Source organism: Urocitellus parryii, chromosome 8 (genome assembly GCF_045843805.1).
Source record: "Urocitellus parryii isolate mUroPar1 chromosome 8, mUroPar1.hap1, whole genome shotgun sequence".
Classification (NCBI taxonomy): domain Eukaryota; kingdom Metazoa; phylum Chordata; class Mammalia; order Rodentia; family Sciuridae; genus Urocitellus; species Urocitellus parryii.
In genome coordinates this window covers 56,825,962-56,843,029 of record NC_135538.1, presented here as the reverse complement: position 1 = coordinate 56,843,029, position 17,068 = coordinate 56,825,962, and the positions used below count along the sequence as shown (strand labels likewise).

Below are 17,068 nucleotides of genomic sequence, written 5' to 3'. Positions count from 1 at the left end.
CCAATTTCTTTACATACTGGCCAATATTTGTTATTTTCTGGGGTGGTTTTTTTTTTATAGTAGTCATTCTAATGATTATGAATTGGTATCTCACTGCAGTTTTATTTTGCATTTTCCTCATTAGTGATGCTGAGCATCTTTTCATGTGCTTATTGGCCATTTGCATATCTTTAGAGACATGTCTCTTCAAGTATTTTGCCCATTTTTGTACAGTTCATGGCATTTTGTTCACAAAGTTTCTTCTTAGCCTATCCATTCCTAGTTACTATTCAATATGCATCTTAAATTCCCCTTCATTAATAAAGTCTGTATGAATTCCTGTGAACTACATGGAACCTCATATTTCTCTGGAAGCATATTACTTACTGGTATCACTCATCTGGCAATCAATACACACACACACACACACACACACACAGGGGCTTAACTATGCTCAGCACTGAACTGATTGAGGAAATATAATCTGTGGCATGAAGTTATGACCTAAATGAATAAATAGAAATATATATAAAACAGTGTATATAGTATTAATGTATGTATTAATAATATACTATACATAGTATGTAGTGGTATATGCAGAGAAAATGGCAGATATGTATATATTACCATTTATTCAACTAGTTCATAAACTTCTGCCATGTTTTATATCATATTTCCTTAGTCGGGCTGGGGATGTGGCTCAAGCGGTAGCGCGCTCGCCTGGCATGCGTGCGGCCCGGGTTCGATCCTCAGCACCACATACCAACAAAGATGTTGTGTCCGCCGAGAACTAAAAAATAAATATTAAAAATTCTCTCTCTCTCTCCCCTCTCTCACTCTCTCTTAAAAAAAAAAAAAAAAAAATATTTCCTTAGTCAACTCATAATCAAGCATAACCAGACCCATAGTGGCTCTCAAAACTTCACTACTCAATCATTAAAATTATTAATGATCACATAAATCTTTTAAAAGAAAAAAAAGACTAGCAAATTACTTTTTTTTTTTTTTTTGCCAATCACTTTTCTTGTTTTGAGTTTTACACTTAAAACAAAGTTAAATGTCATTTAAAAGTCAGATTATAAACTAGGCTAAGACTAAGGCAGGAGAATCCCAAGTTCAAAGCCATACTCAGCAACTTAGCAAGGCCCTCAGCAACTTAGTTTGTCTCAAAATTAAATATAAAAAGAGCTGGAAATGTGGCTCAGGAGTTAAGTGCCTCTGGGTTCAATCCTGGTGCCAAAAATAAATAAATAAATCACATTATGATCAAAGAAATGGAAGAAAATAAAGCTCAGAATAAACTCTTAAGTTTGAATATTTACAAACTTGCCTCATCTAACACATCATTATGAAGATCTTAGAAAATAAATTCTCACTAAGCACGGTAGGGCACACCTATAATCCCAGCTACTCCAAAGGTGAAAGTAAGAGGATCTCAAGTTAGAGGCCAGCCTGGGCAACCAAAGAGGACCCTATTTCAAAGTTCTTTTTGCTTTTTTTTTATTTTTTTGTTTTTTTAAAGAGAGTTGAGGATGTTAAAAAAGAAAATTCTCAGCTTCTGTGGAAGCTTAATGGGGCTTCTTTTAGAAAGGAAGGCAATCCAACACAACACTAATAGTAAAAAGAAAAATACTAAAGCAGGCCAACAGAAATATATTATCCATCTAACAATGACAGCAAAGGAAGCAAAAGAAAAACTAATGGACCAGCAAAAGTAGTAGAATTCTCCTGTGACTTCTACTTCAGTATGGACAAATTTGAATTCATAATGAAGTTATAGAAAACAGCTATTTCTGAAAACACCAATAGCTTTAGGAAGTAACAAGGATTCAAGTCAGTTATCAAACATTTACTGAACATCTCTATATTGTACAAGGCATCAATTCAATTTTTAAAAAGCTAAAATATTTAAATATTGGATATTAAAAGCATACTTTATTAAAAATAGAAAGGCAACCAAATTAGCAAATGGGTGATGAACTCTTCTAATTCCTCTTCTCTTGCTGACTTGATAAGTGAATCATGTAATATCTGCCAAATTTCTTCATCTTTAAAGTATAATGGTCTTTTCAATTACTATTGACAGAAACAGTGATCAAAGCTATTTTCTATGTACTTAAAAGGCCTGTATACTGGAAAACAATATATAAAACATCCTTTTAGCAGATCAAGAACATCCTGTCTTTCAAGTCTAAAACATACTTCTTGAACCTCACATTGAAACTGTATGAGTAAGTCTACCTACAATTACAGTGGACTTTTTAATCCCTGCCTTGTACCAATGTGTCCTTCCGTTTATGATGGTTGACAGAACACATATAAACTTTTCAAAGACTATTGTCACTAGCCAGGCACAGTGGCATATACCAGTAATCCCACCAACTTGGGAAGCTAAGTATTGCCAAATTCGAGGTTAGTCTTAGCAACTTAGTGAGGCTCTAAGCAACTTAGAAAAATCCTCTCAAAATAAAATACAAAAAGAGCTAAGGTATAGCTCGGTGGTAAAGTGCTCCTGGGTTCAACTGCCAGTACCAAAAGGAAAAAAAAAAAAGACTGTTAAGACTGTTGTCACTATCCTATTAACACCTGGGACAATAGATCTGAGATCAATTCAGCTCTATGATCTTGAGTTGACACACTACAATATACCTAAAGATTTTTATAAAAGCAACTGTTTAATCAGCATGCTGTTATCAGTTAAAACAATAGACAATTAAGCTGGTTCATGTGTTAATGCATAAAATGAGATACATCAGACAGTGTGAAAAGACTATGTCTTTCCCCTGTCCAACCCAGACATCACTATGGTTCTTTATCTTTTTGGTTCAATTTTTATCCTTATATGCAAAATTTGTGCCTCAGATTGATGCAGTGGGTAATCTTATCCCAGTTTATAACAGGGAACAAAAATATCTCCAAGATTAATCAAGAGACACAACAGGAATGTACTTCCATAAAGAAGTTTTATAGTACTCAAAAAAGTTCCTCAATGCCTCAATCAAAATCTACTTATTTTCATTTAAATTTAATTCCAATCATTTTGGTATCATTTCTTGGTCCAACAGAATTACAGATGAAAAACAGTGGCAGAGGCAGACACAGAAGTGTGACACAAGAATTCCTCATAGAAAATAAAAACAAAAACCATAAAAATTAGAGTAGGGTTTAGAATAGCACACAATAACACAATGATGTTTAGATGATGACCAGAATTAAGAATTGGCAGGAAGAGGCAAAAATATACTCAATACACAAAGTTTTTCACGTTTTGAAAATACTCTTTTTTTTTAAGCACAATCATTTATTGAGGAAACTTTTTTCACAGTTAAAATGAAAGTACTCTTAACTAGAAAGTTTACATCAATACAGTTATTCTCAAACAACTGTAAACTTGGTACAATGTGCTCACTGTCCTTAATTCTACTACTAAAATTAACTAAACAAATAATTTGGGAATTAAGCCATGGAGTTATGAGTGGCAAAAGACTGCAGGGAAAAAAGACAACAAAAACAGAGGTTAAAATTATGCTTTTCAGAAAATGTCATTACAATACAAGTAATGATGAACTACTGCAATATATTTTTAGGAAGAAAAATATTAGTGAATAATAAGTTATTAAATTATATTTTTAAATGTAACAATGATCCAAGACCCACTTTAAAGAGAAAAAATACTTATATATCCTTAAGAAACAAAAAAAATTATAACAAGTAAAATGTATTATTTTTCTAATTTCTCCCTAAGACAATTATGGAGGGGAAGGTCATCAAATCAAGGTAGAGTAAAATACCAATAATAAAGCTTTAGCTACTTTAGGAAACTAAATATTTTACCCATTTCTAGCTGCCAAATGAAGAGGTGTACAGCCTGAAATATCTTGATAGTTAGGATTTGCTCCTTTCTTTAACAGCAAAACCAAGCATTCCACTGATCCACAACTAAAAAATATTAAAAGACAGTTAAAATACATTCAACGAAAGCCACACTTGACAAAGTTTAAATAAAAAACAAAAACTTCTATTAAACAACATTATTTTAAAACTCTGTATTTATCTACAATTTGATTTAACTTCTGTCACAAATACCCTCTATCTTCAAAATGGTACATTCTATTAGGAAAGCCAAAAAGGATTTGAGATGTTGAAATAAAGCAAAATAAAGAATTTATTTATAAAAGAAGCTATATAGTACTCTCAATTTTTGGATTTCCGGGAATCAACTTAATCATAAACAATTAATTTAAACACATCTACCTATAGCCAGAAAGAAGAACAGGTATCAATAAATTAACTGATTGATTATACAGTAGAAGACTACAGATAAAAAAAAATGGTACTCCCACAAAGATAAAAATATAGATTGCTGTATGTATACACATGGATGTATAACCAATGTGATCCTGCAATCTGTACACATAGAAAAATGAGAATTCATACCCTATTTGAATCAAATGTATGATATGTCAAAATCATTGTATTTTCTTGAGCAACTAATAAAAAAAGATAAAAATATAAAACGAATGACTTCAAATACATTTAGCTTATTCTTTCTATCCCTTTTATTGATGGGATAAAAGAAAAATTGGGTGAATTCACACTCTGTGTATGCCAGAAAAAACAACCCCACACCTAACCTAGAACAAGCTAAGACAATAGGAACATAAGACTTGAGTTCAATCCCAAAGTTAATCATTTATCTAGAGAATACATAGCATACTATTTCCTAAACAGGATAAAGACTGCCTGTACTTATCTCTCCCCGTAAATATTATGAGACAATGGTGAGCCAAACTCATGATTCTTAGATTAGACCATATTTTAACAAAAAATATCTTTAGTCTTACTTTGCTGCAATGTGAAGCAAGCTTCTTTTCACACGTCCAAATGCATAATTGACATCAAATTTTGAATTTGACAGTAGTTCAGAAACAGACCTATGCTCCCCAAAAAAAAGATTAAGAAAATAAATCAATATGTAAACAAAAAATTTTAAACATAATAAATCAAGTTAATAGCTCTTTAGGTCTTCTTAATAATTATTCAAGGGCTGGGGGCTGTAGCTCAGTGGTAGAACACTTGCCTAGCATATGTGAGGCACTAGATTCAATTCTCAGCACCACATATAGATAAATAAAATAAAGATCCATGGACAACTAGGGAAAAAAAATAAGAAATTCTTCCTAAAAAAAACATAATAATAATTATTCAAAAGGTTCTATCTCTTATCAACCAAAAAGTAAAGCACTATTCTAAAGTACAGAATGGTAGCCAGAAAATATTACCCATAATTGAAATGCCCTCACCATAAACTGGTGCTGAAGGTTTCCTAATTCGCCACTCAAATTGTGCTGTTACATGTTCTGAGGATATCTAACAGAGTAAATTGGCTTCAGCTCTCCCCAGATCCTTGAAAAACAAAGGGAATAGGCATAGCTGGTCCCCTAGCCAAAAGTTGAGTCTACCTATTATTAATTTTAGCCAAACAAACAAACAAAAAAAAAGTCAGACAAAAACACCTTTTAAATATACTAGAGAGAAAATATAAAGCCAAAAAATAACTTATGTTTTAAATTTACTTCAAAATAATTTTTCTTCACTTTCTTCTCATTGTACACCCAACTATCCACTAGCCAACTACAGCAGAGCTGACTGCTACAAGAATAAAAATCCCTTCACAAAGCCTGTATTTTAAACATGCCTCTATAAAAAGAGTGTCAACACTACATCAATAAAAAGAACATCAAAGTAGAAGCACAAAAGGAAAGTAAGCTACCCTCAGATGTAATCTTTCCTATAAAATCAGTAGTAATCCTTAAAAGAAACCACTGCAATGTTTTTTTCTATTTCAATAACCAATCAAATACTGAACATAAAATCTAATTATTCATTTAGAAAATCTCCTACCATAAAATTTTACAGCTTAGATATAGTTCTTGGGAAATTTTGTTCCTTATTTCACAACAGAAAATTATAATAGATGTTAAAACTGGCCTCAGGACATTTCTATATGCAAACTGTGAATCTGTGTGTGTCTGTGTATATAATATTCAGAACAAAGTTTACTTCTAAGGCATAAATTTATGAAAGAGACACTCACCTGTGTTGATCAGCCATAACCATTGGCATTAATGTGTAAACTGCAGTTTCATTATCTGAGTTTCAAACAAAAGAAAAAGAATTAATTAATAGTCTACTTTTTCCAAAGGGTGATATTTAAGATTAAAAAGTTTTCTTTTGAGGGGCTGGGGATGTGGCTCAAGCGGTAGCGCGCTCGCCTGGCATGCGTGTGGCCCGGGTTCGATCCTCAGCACCACATACCAACAAAGATGTTGTGTCCGCCGAGAACTAAAAAATAAATAGTAAAAATTCTCTCTCTCTCCTCTCTCACTCTCTCTAAAAAAAAAAAAAAAAAAAGTTTTCTTTTGAGACAAGGTCTCACTGTGTTGCCCAAGCTGGCCTCGAGCTCCTAAACAATCATCCATCAGTACCCTCCCCATTATCTGGGACTACAGATGTGCACCACCATGCCCACTCTAAGATTAGAGTTTTCTTAACTCTACATAAAAAATGAGAAAGATTGGTAGAAGAAGGTAAGAATAGTGCAGAATAGCAAAGGTAGTGAAAAATTTATAACTACTACATAATTTCTCATCTCCTCTACTGTGGTCACAAAAGAGATGCAGCTTTCGGATACAAGGAGCAAATTGAAGAGCTTATATTTTCTGTAGTTTTAATAACCATAATGTATTTCCAAAGTGATATTTTATCATACTTGCGTATACACTTTGAGAAATTTTAAATATTTATGGATATTAAAGATACATATACTAAGCTAAACCAGGCACAGTGATGCATACCTGTAATCCTAGCAACTCATGACGCTGAGGCAGGAGGATCAAAAGTTCAAAGACAGCCTCAGCAACTTAGCAAGATCCCGTCTCAAAATAAAAAAATGAAAAGGACTGGGGTTGTAACTTAGTGATTAAGTGCCCCTGGGTTCAATCCTTGGTACCGCCCCCCCAAAAATGCATATACTAAAATAATTTTGCAACCTTAAGCTCTTCAGTTTGCTCCTTATATCCGGAAGCTGCATCTCTTTTGTGACCACAGTAAAGGAGATGAGAAATTATGTAGCAGTTGTAAATTTTGTACTACCTTTGCTATTCTGCACTATTCTTACCTTCTTAGGTAAGAACCTTAGACCTGGTACTTCCTTCTTGATAACATAATAGAAGAAATTATTTTCAAAGTTTTAAGAAACAGAATTAAAAACAATTTTACTTATTACATTACACTATTCAAATTTGCAATCCTTTGTAATCCTGTAAATTCACAAACACATGATTCCAAAGAAAAGGTTAAAAATCAACACCTATAATGCCATATTATTCTCATGTACATTTTACCTAATGTTTTGAACTTATTATTACTAATAGTCATGTCTCAAGTCATTTTAGAGGTTTATATTTTTTAAATTATTTACAGAGAGGAAACCTTGAAAATCCCAAATAAAATCAGTGGATTAAAGTTTGAAGAGAAACAAGGTATTTCCATTGTATCAAAGTATCTCCCCAAAATATTAACTAATTACAATGGAAAATGGTAAATTTACAGTAAAGAACCCAGCAAATACTACCTTAGTCAACTGACAAATGATAACATCACTAAAAATAATTCATATCAATACACAGTAGCTCCTGATATGATCAACTGAGGACACATAACTTTTGTATATATACACACACACACACACACGCACGCACACACACACACACACACGCACGCACACACACACACACACCCCAGACCTGTAACATTCTTGACCAAAATGTAGAACTTCAATCTAATTATGAGAAAACACCTGACAAACCCAAGTTATGGGGAATTCCACAGAATGCCTTATCAGTCAGTCCTCTTTAAATCTCCAGGTCACTGGATAAAAGGAAAGGCTAAGGAATTATTCACAGTTTGGGAAAGAATAAAGAAACACAGGGGCTGGGGTTGTGGTTCAGTGATAGAGCGCTTGCCTCACACTTGTGAGGCACTGGGTTCAATCCTCAGCACCCCATAAAAATAAATAAACAAAATGAAGGTATTTAAAAAAAAAAAGAATAAAGAAACATAACTAAATATGTGGCATCCTGGACTGACCCTAAAATAGAAAAAGGACATGAGTAGGAAAACTTGTGAAATTCTAATGAAGTCTGTAAAGTAGTTAACAGCACTATTATATGAATATTAATTTCTTAGTCATGATAATTGTACTCTGGTTATACAAGATGTTAACATCAGAGAAAGCTGAGTGAAGGGTTTTGGGAATGTTGTATTATTTATACAAATTTTCTGAGTCTAAAATTACTGGAAGAAAATTTTTAGAGGAGGAGAGACTGTTATAGATTAAAAGTGTCTCGGGCTGGGGTTGTGACTCAGTGGCAGAGCACTTGCCTAGCACATGTGAGGCGCTGGTTTCGATTCTCAGCACCACATGAAAAATTAAATGAAGATATCATGTCCATCTACAACTAGAAATATTTTTTTAAAAAAGAGTCTTAAGAGAGGATGTGGGGAAAAGGGCACTCTTGTTCATTGCTGGTGGGACTGCAAATTGGTGCAGCCAATTTGGAAAGCAGTATGGAGATTTCTCGGAAAGCTGGGAATGGAACCACCATTTGACCCAGCTATTCCCCTTCTCGGTCTATTCCCTAAAGCCCTAACAAGAGCATGCTACAGGGACACTGCTACATCGATGTTCATAGCAGCTCAATTCACGATAGCAAGACTGTGGAACCAGCCTAGATGCCCTTCAATAGATGAATGGATAAAAAAAATGTGGCATTTATATACTATGGAGTATTATTCTGCATTTAAAAATGACAAAATCATAGAATTTGGAGGAAAATGGATGGCATTAGAGCAGATTATGCTAAGTGAAGCTAGTCAATCTTTAAAAAACAAATACCAAATGACTCCTTTGATATAAGGGGAGTAAACAAGGACAGGGTAGGGACGAAGAGCTTGAGAAGAAGATTTACATTAAACAGGGATGAGAGGTGGGAGGGAAAGGGAGTGAGAAGGGAAATTGCATGGAAATGGAAGGCGATCCTCAGGGTTATACAAAATGTCATATAAGAGGAAAGGAGGGGCAAGACAAGATAATACAAATGGAAGAAATGATTTACAGTAGAAGGGGTAGAGAAAGAAAAGGGGAGGGGAGGGGAGGGGAGGGGAGGGGGGACAGTAGAGAATAGGACAGACAGCAGAATACATCAGACACTAGAAAGGCAATATGTCAAGCAATGGAAGGGAAACTGATATGATACAGCAATTTGTATATGGGGTAAAAGGGGGAGTTCATAATCCACGTGAATCAAACTGTGTAATATGATGTATTATGAACTATGTAATGTTATGAACGACCAATAAAAAAAAAAAGAGTGGGAAAAAAAAAAAAAAAAAAAAAAAAAAAAAAAAAAAAAAAAAAAAAAAAAAAAAAAAAGAGTCTTAAGAGATGGATCAACTAAATGTAATGTGTTGACTGAATACTAATTCAAACAAAGCAACTTTAGAGAATTTTGCGGGGAGGGGGGCTACCAGGGATTGAACTTGGGGGCACTAAACCACTGAGCTACATCCCCAGACCTGTTTTGTATTTTATTTAAAGATAGGGTCTCACTAGAGTTCTCAGTGTCTTGCTTTTGCTGAGGCTGGCCTTGAACTCGAAATTCTCCTGCCTCAACTTCCCAAGCTGCTGGGATTACAGGTATGCACCACCATAACCAGCTTGAAAACCATTATCTTAAAGGCACTTTTGTTTTCACTAGGCTAGGGATCCAAAGGCACTGTTTTAAAAACTTTATATATATGATCTCTTTTTTCTTCACAATCACTTTATGAAGTACCATTATCCTCATTTTACAAATGAGAAAACTGAAACACAAAGTAACAAGCTGTGTAATGGCAACAAACCACGGATTCTATACTCTGATAATATTATATGCCTTATAGTGTACCCAGAATATGCTATATACAGTAACCAAAAATTCCATGATATGATACACTCTAATTTGTTTTATCTTCTTCTATTTCTTTCTTTAAAATGCTAACTGCAATCCAATAAAATGTTCTCAATAATTACCAATGAGTCACTACCAGAAGCTGAAAAGATTACACAAAGCCTCATTTGGTATAACAACATTCTTTCTCTCAATAATACACACCCCAATTTAAAAAAATCTGAGTCTCTAAACAATGACAATTTCCATAATTTAAAAAAAGTGATAAACAGGTAATAGTAAATTTAAATACAAATCAAAATAGTACATAATTGTAAGTGAGCATCATAAGATTTACATTGGTTTTATCTGTAAGTAAGGTTTTTATTTAGATAAAATTTAGAAGTCAGGCATGGTGGTACATGCCTGTAATCCCAGCAGTTCAGGAGGCTGAGACAGTAGAATCCAAGGCTCCAGGCCAGTCTCAGCAACTTAGCAAGACCCTAAGCAACTTAGTGAGACCCCATCTCAAGGACATGGCTCAGCGATTAAGTGCCCCTGCATTCATTCAATTCCTGATACCAAAAATAAATAAAATTTAAAAATTTTAAATTTAGATGTGGCTCTTATATTTTAAGTCACATTTAACCTTGTAAATACATAGGTCACTACAAGGATAGGTAAGAATAAAGAATATATCCACAACTATATTCCTAAAAGGAGACTAAAAAATATTAGACTAAGAAAGAACAGTATAAAATTTGTTGCCAGATGCTTCCTTTTCCACACCTAAGTAAATACCCGGAAACCTAGGTAAGTTTTCAAAGTGATAAGAAAAATTTAACCTCTTGCTTTATAGATATGTTGGCCATTTTTATTAATAGTTTTGATTTACTCAACTATTAAAAGGAAAATCTTAAATAAAAAGGAGCTCAATTTATTATAAATAATTTCTTTTCAAACCATTAATGGGAATAATTTGTTTTAAAGCTGATAATTATCCTAATGATCATTCAAATATGTATGCTAAAATGTACTCAAATTCTTATTAAACAAACTACATTCACTGTAAATGCAATAATTTAAACTATTTTCTCTACATATGCAAACAATATACACAAATCTTCTAAAGTTCCTTGATAATCCACATCCCTGAAATAATTTCTTTGCCTTCGCCTGTTTTTCTCTCACAAGGCTATTCCTGTATTAGCCCTGCCTAGGATGACTCAACAACCTAGACTCCATTTCTTGGTGGTCATACTCAGGTTTTCACCACCTCAAGGAAAAAACTGTGCCCCCTACCCCCAGCATCCAAGTCAGTAAATCATGCAACAAAGTTGACTGTAGAGTAAAAGACAGCTTAAAACTTTACAGTTGTTAAGAATTTAGTCTAATTAGATGCTTACTGACTGCTGAGTTTTAACAAGGCAAAAAAAAATCTCATTATTTCTTAAATGTACACTATTAGCACTTCTGTTCATTCCTCACAATACAAACATGTTAATGTGAATTTGTAGAATGTACTATACACTCAGAAAATTCAAAAATTAATCAGAAGTTAGGATCAAAGATAAATTTAAGAAACAAAATGAATAAATTCATCATAAATCAAAGAAAAAAAACAGATAAACAAGATACCAGTTTTTCCTAGCAACATAGGAAAAAGTATTACTTTTAATTGTAATACTCTTAGTTTCTAACCACTCAGACTACTAAGGGTAATTTCCAGGTGTAAGTTGAGAACTAATGCTTAAATGTTGATATAATTAAATCTTATTATTCTTTTTCTAAGAATTAACCATGGGGAAACAGGCAGAGTAAGTCTTAAGTATAAAGTTGCTCCCATAAAATCAGTTATAAAAACAAAAATCATGCATCTTATGAAATCCTGCAAAGTCATTAAGCATATAAGAATATTAAAAAATGTTTATGAGGGGCTGGAGGTGTAGCCCAGTGGTAGAGCACTTTTCTGGCATACCTGAGTTTGATGCTCACTCAGCACCACTCCAAAAAAAAAAGTTTGAGACGTTTTCTAAATGCACAATAAGACTATATGCAGTACGATTTTATTTTGACGGGTAAAGAAAAGGAACTAACAATGGAAGGAAATAAAGAAATGCTAACATTATTTATTATTGATATTTATTATTGATATAGTGGTAGAAATACTATCAAAGTCTTTCAAATTATATTTATGTAAAAAATATTGGATGCACACTGGGCAATACAAATTCCAATGTCAATGAAACTACACACAAAGTCTTCTCAACTTATACCAATAATCTGACTTGGAAAATAAGTGAGAGCAGCACTTAAAGAACAGATTCAAAGATGGAAGTTAGAATAGAGAGAAAAAGTTGAAGCTGGAAATCTAGTTACTAAAATCCAGGACTTAACTACTTCATACTAACAAAATACCAAAATGTCTGCCATAAATCTTCCTTACTCTGAATCTTAAGTAGAAACTCAGGAAATTTTTTGAAAGAAAATTATCCCAAAGTCCCCAATCCCACAACTCTTTCAAGATTTCCCAAGGGGTGAGGAGGAGGTTCTGGCTCAGAGGTAGAACACTCCATGCCTGAGGCATTGGGTTAGATCATCAGTACCACCTAAAGTAAAATAAAGACATCGTGTCCATCTATAAACAAAAATAAATAAATATTTTTTAAAAAGATTCCCAGGCTGGGGTTGCGGCTCAGTTGTAGAGTGCTCGCCTATCATGCAGGAGGCACTGGGTTCGATCCTCAGCACCACATAAATGTAAAATAAAGATATTGTGTCCATCTAAAGCTTAAGAATAAATATTAAAAAAAAAAGATTCCCAAGTCCTCCTTCCAATAACCTATAACTTTCCCAGCACCAATTCAAAGAAAGTTATTTTAAAAAATGAAATAACAACATAAACTACAATGAAGTGGGCGGGTATTCACCAGCCCTAACTCCCTCCTAACCCTTCTCTCACTTGCTCACTTGGGCATAAAAAGCCATTCTCTTAGAGGCATCACTGCCACCTCCTTCCAGGCACTAAAACATCTGGATTCCTGAGGCTACAAACAAAACAAAACGGAAGTATTTTTCTCTTTTATTATTAGAGTTTTACCTATCCTGAACTAATAAGAGTCCTGAAATACAGGGACTGTGTCTTCTTCCTCTTTTTTGACGCACCTCAGTTTCCACCTAGCCCACTGAATAAATGAAGCATGAAGGGAGGCATGCCTGTTAAAGAAAAATGTATTTGTGTATACACACCAACTTTGAGAATACCTAAGTGATGACTGATGATCTTTTGTCTGTTGTCAAAACACAGTAGTGCCCAACATCTTAAATTATTAAGAATAAAATTGCTTGCCCCCGTCCCCGCCCTCCAGCAGCATAAAGTAAATAGGATCTTTGGAGCATCTCCCTATCCCCGCAAGCAATACTGTAAAATGGCTCGTAACTAGCGTTCTCTGAATACGGGTCTCCACCATCGGCTGGTATTCCTGCTCAGTCCCCCAAAATCGACAGTCAGGAAAGACCCCTGTTCGGATTGTTCCGGCAGCAGATCCCTAACAGACACGGCCTCTCCCACAAACTCCCACCTGCCGGGGCAGGAGCAACCCGCCAGGGGGGTGCTGGGGGTCCCTGCCCGGGCCCTACCAGCTCAAGAAAGTAAAGTGGGCTTTAGGTTAGTTTTTTTTACTACACCTTGACACGGCCCGAGCCCAGACCTCTCTGGTCCCTAGCCCCGCTCACCCTCAGGCAACTCCACGGTGCGAGCACGGCGCAGCGAGCGCGTCAGGCGGTTAAGCTGTTCCATCGCTCTCTCCATCCTCGGCGCGTCCTACGAGATCGCCGCGCTGCGCCGGCGGCCTTCGCGCCAGCGCCCTACATCCCGCCCCAGGCCCGGCCAGTAGGCAGAGAAGTGGAATCCTCCCGGCCAGCACCCGTGACTGCGACAGAGGCTCGGAGCTGCGTCCTGATTCCAGGACCCTCTGCTTCTATACAGACCACCAGCGCGGGGGACCACCCTCAGCCACCTCAGCTCGCGATTCCTACAGCGGCCGGCGCGCCACCGCGGCCGGGGCTCTTCTTCTGGACTCGCACGGCCTTCTGGGAACTGTAGTTCCGGGCTGGCAGGACTCGCTCCTGGGGCGGAGCCACGCCAGAGGCTGTGCGCCCCGCCCAGCTCCGCCCAGCCCCTCTGCCACTGGGCCAGGGCAGTGAGTGAGGCCATCAGTGCTGTTGGTACCCCCGAATCCCGGAGTTGTACAGGAGCAGTTAACTTCAATTCTATCACTCCCCTAAAACTTAATGAGTATAAAACACAATTGGGGATTTCACAATTATTCTTAAATCATCACCAATATCCATTCTGGTATTGAGACATTTTTTTTCCAGATAAGTGAACTCTTTAAATATTATTTGTCAAATTTGAGGAGTAATAAGTTAAACAAATGTGAAAGCAAAATGCGCGTTTTCCTTCTCTGTAAGAAAGTAACAATAGCTTAATACTTTGTGTCTCATACTGAGTGACTTCCTGGGGGAAGGGACAGCCTTGCTAGATCCTTGTAGTTACCACAACACCTAGCACCAAGTTGAAACTTGGGGAATGATTGAAATAAAAACAGCTTGAAAGAAAATTTTGGTACAATGCAGTCTCAATGTGATGACATCCTAATGGTAAATGCAAAAGACTTCAAAAAACTTTGACACCAACAAGTGTGGAAGAAATTAATAGAAAGCAAATCAGTGGGAAAAAATCGTATTTGTCATCTGTGCATAGCAGTTAAACACAAAGCCAGGTTACAACGGAAATTTGAGCACCTGAAACTTGAAAGAATTAATCCCATCAGGCTCCCATTAGGAGCCTGGTTAACACAACTGATGATGAAAAGTTAAGGAAGAAATTCTTAAGTTTGTTACCAGTGCTAAGGTGATGCTTGAGTAGGGGAGAAGGAAAGGGTTTGACTTTCTCAACTTCTCCCTCAAAAAGGCAAAGGTATCCCTGCAATGGATGGGCAGTAAGTATAAAAAAGAGAGTCTCATCTGCCCATACAAGATATGAAGTGGCAGATTGTGGTTAGTACTGTTTGGGTGTTCCCTGTCAAAGCCATCCTAAATCAGTTCTAGCCTATAACTGCCATCACCTTCACCTAACCTGTTGGTTCAGATAAGACTAAACCAGTCTGGCAACAAGATGGGAGAAGTCAATCCTTCGAAGGTATTTCAAATGCTGTGAGCCAGCGTGGACCATGCCCAGTCTTTGCAGTAGCTCTAGAGTTGGGCGTAACCTGTTGGGAACTGGACAGCCCACCTTGTGTCTTTTATGGTGAATAACATTCTTTGGAAGGTCTTTGATGTTCCCTATATAAATAAAACAAGCCCTGGCTCCATTTTGCTTTTTAGTATAGAAGCTTCCTCTGTATGATTGGCTTAAACGTCCTACCCCTGGTTTTTGAAATTATTTCTGTATTGTATCCTGTGTTGTTTTTTTTTTCACCATTCTATTTTTCTTAGCTTTTATTCCACAGCCAGCCCATTCCACCGAGGGGAACCACATTTCCACTGCCCAGTGCGAGATGTGGGGGGAAGGTCATATGTGTGAAAGAAAAATAAAGGTGGAAGCCACACTTTAGGTATACCTAAGTTCAACTGTCTATAACCATGTAACCAAAACTTAAGTCATTCCAATTTCCCAAAATGTTATCTCTAACCATAAACAAAACATAAACTTTATGTCCCTGTCAGCATGATTCAGTGAAATTAAACTAATCAGCTATAGAGAAATCAGCTTAAATAGCTGTTTGATGTTAAAGAAAAAAAATGTTAATAATACCAGTCAATCACAAAAGAAATCAAAGTTCTTCCTCCTTTAATTTTTTTTTTTTTGTGGTGCTAGAGATCAAACCCAGAGACTTATGCATACAAAGCAAGCACTCTATCAACTGAGCTATCTCCCCAGCCCTCCTTTAATGCTTTATAAACTGTGCTGTAACTGCAATAAGGTGTCTTACTACAGTTCAAAATCTCCTGGATCACAATCTGTACTCTTTGAATGCCAATAAATTTTTAAGGGCTGGGGATGTGGCTCAAGGGGTAGCGCGCTCGCCTGGCATGCGTGCTGCCTGGGTTCGATCCTCAGCACCACATACAAACAAAGATGTTGTGTCCGCCGAGAACTAAAAAATAAAATATTAAAAAATTCCCTCTCTCTCTCTCTCTCCCCCCCACTCTTTCTTTAAAAAAAAAAAAAGAAAAAAAAATTTTTAAGTTTTTTTCTAACTTGATTTGATTTGATTTTTTACATATGAAAAGATGAAACAAAGCATCTATTTGCTCTAAGAGACTACCTTTTTCCTCAAATTTCAAAGAGGAATTGGAGATAACATATATCTGATAAATATTAACCAAAACAAGAGGTGTTTGGATCTGCCTGACTTTGGATCCCAGTATTCCACTGTGTTCAATCTAGGTCAACATTTTCTTTCATCTTCTCTTTCTTTTTTAAAACTGTTGTTTTCTAATTGTACAGATTATAGAGGTCAGGGCTGCTGGGCTCTGCCTTCTTTTTCAGTGTCCTCCTGCACTGGGGTCAAGGTTCTCCAGAGAAACAGAACCAATGTGTGTGTGTGTGTGTGTGTGTGTGTGTGTGTATTTAAGAGATTTATTATAAGGAACTGACCCATGATTACTAAAGCTGGCAAACCCTATGGTGTGTAGGCCAGCATGTTTGAGACCCAGGAGACTCAATGGTATAATTCCAACCCAAAAACTGCTAACCAGGGACAGCCAATGCTGCAGATGAAGTTAAAGGCAGTTAGCTGGAGAATTCCTTCTTGCTCTAAGAAGCTAGTCTTTTAGTTCTATTCAGACCTTCAGTTGATAAGTCAAAGCCCACCCACACTATGGAGGACAATCTGCTTCACCCACAGTTCACAAATTTAAATGTTAACTTCATCCAAAAATATCATCCAACTTGATACATAAAATTAACCATCATAAACAATATTAAAATGAACAAAATTAAAGCAAAAATAAAATAGTTTTTAGAGTGCAGGAGAGTCAAAAGGCAGTTTATCATTGTCCTCAGCCTATACCTAAAAACATAGACTAAA

At 35.9% G+C, this 17,068-nt stretch overlaps 1 protein-coding gene across 1 annotated transcript in view; it reads right to left on the bottom strand.

Annotated features, from left to right (window-relative positions):
* Window positions 1–14,029, bottom strand: part of Hace1 (HECT domain and ankyrin repeat containing E3 ubiquitin protein ligase 1) — an 84,176-nt gene extending 70,147 nt beyond the window's left edge. The window contains exons 1-4 of the mRNA XM_026389640.2: window positions 13,707–14,029; window positions 6,077–6,131; window positions 4,824–4,913; window positions 3,814–3,918 (exon numbers count right to left, since the gene is read on the bottom strand). Coding sequence (XP_026245425.1) covers window positions 3,814–3,918; window positions 4,824–4,913; window positions 6,077–6,131; window positions 13,707–13,782 — 326 coding nt within the window. The 5' untranslated portion in view covers window positions 13,783–14,029. The remainder of the gene's footprint in view (window positions 1–3,813; window positions 3,919–4,823; window positions 4,914–6,076; window positions 6,132–13,706) is intronic.
* Window positions 14,030–17,068: the final 3,039 nt, after the last annotated feature.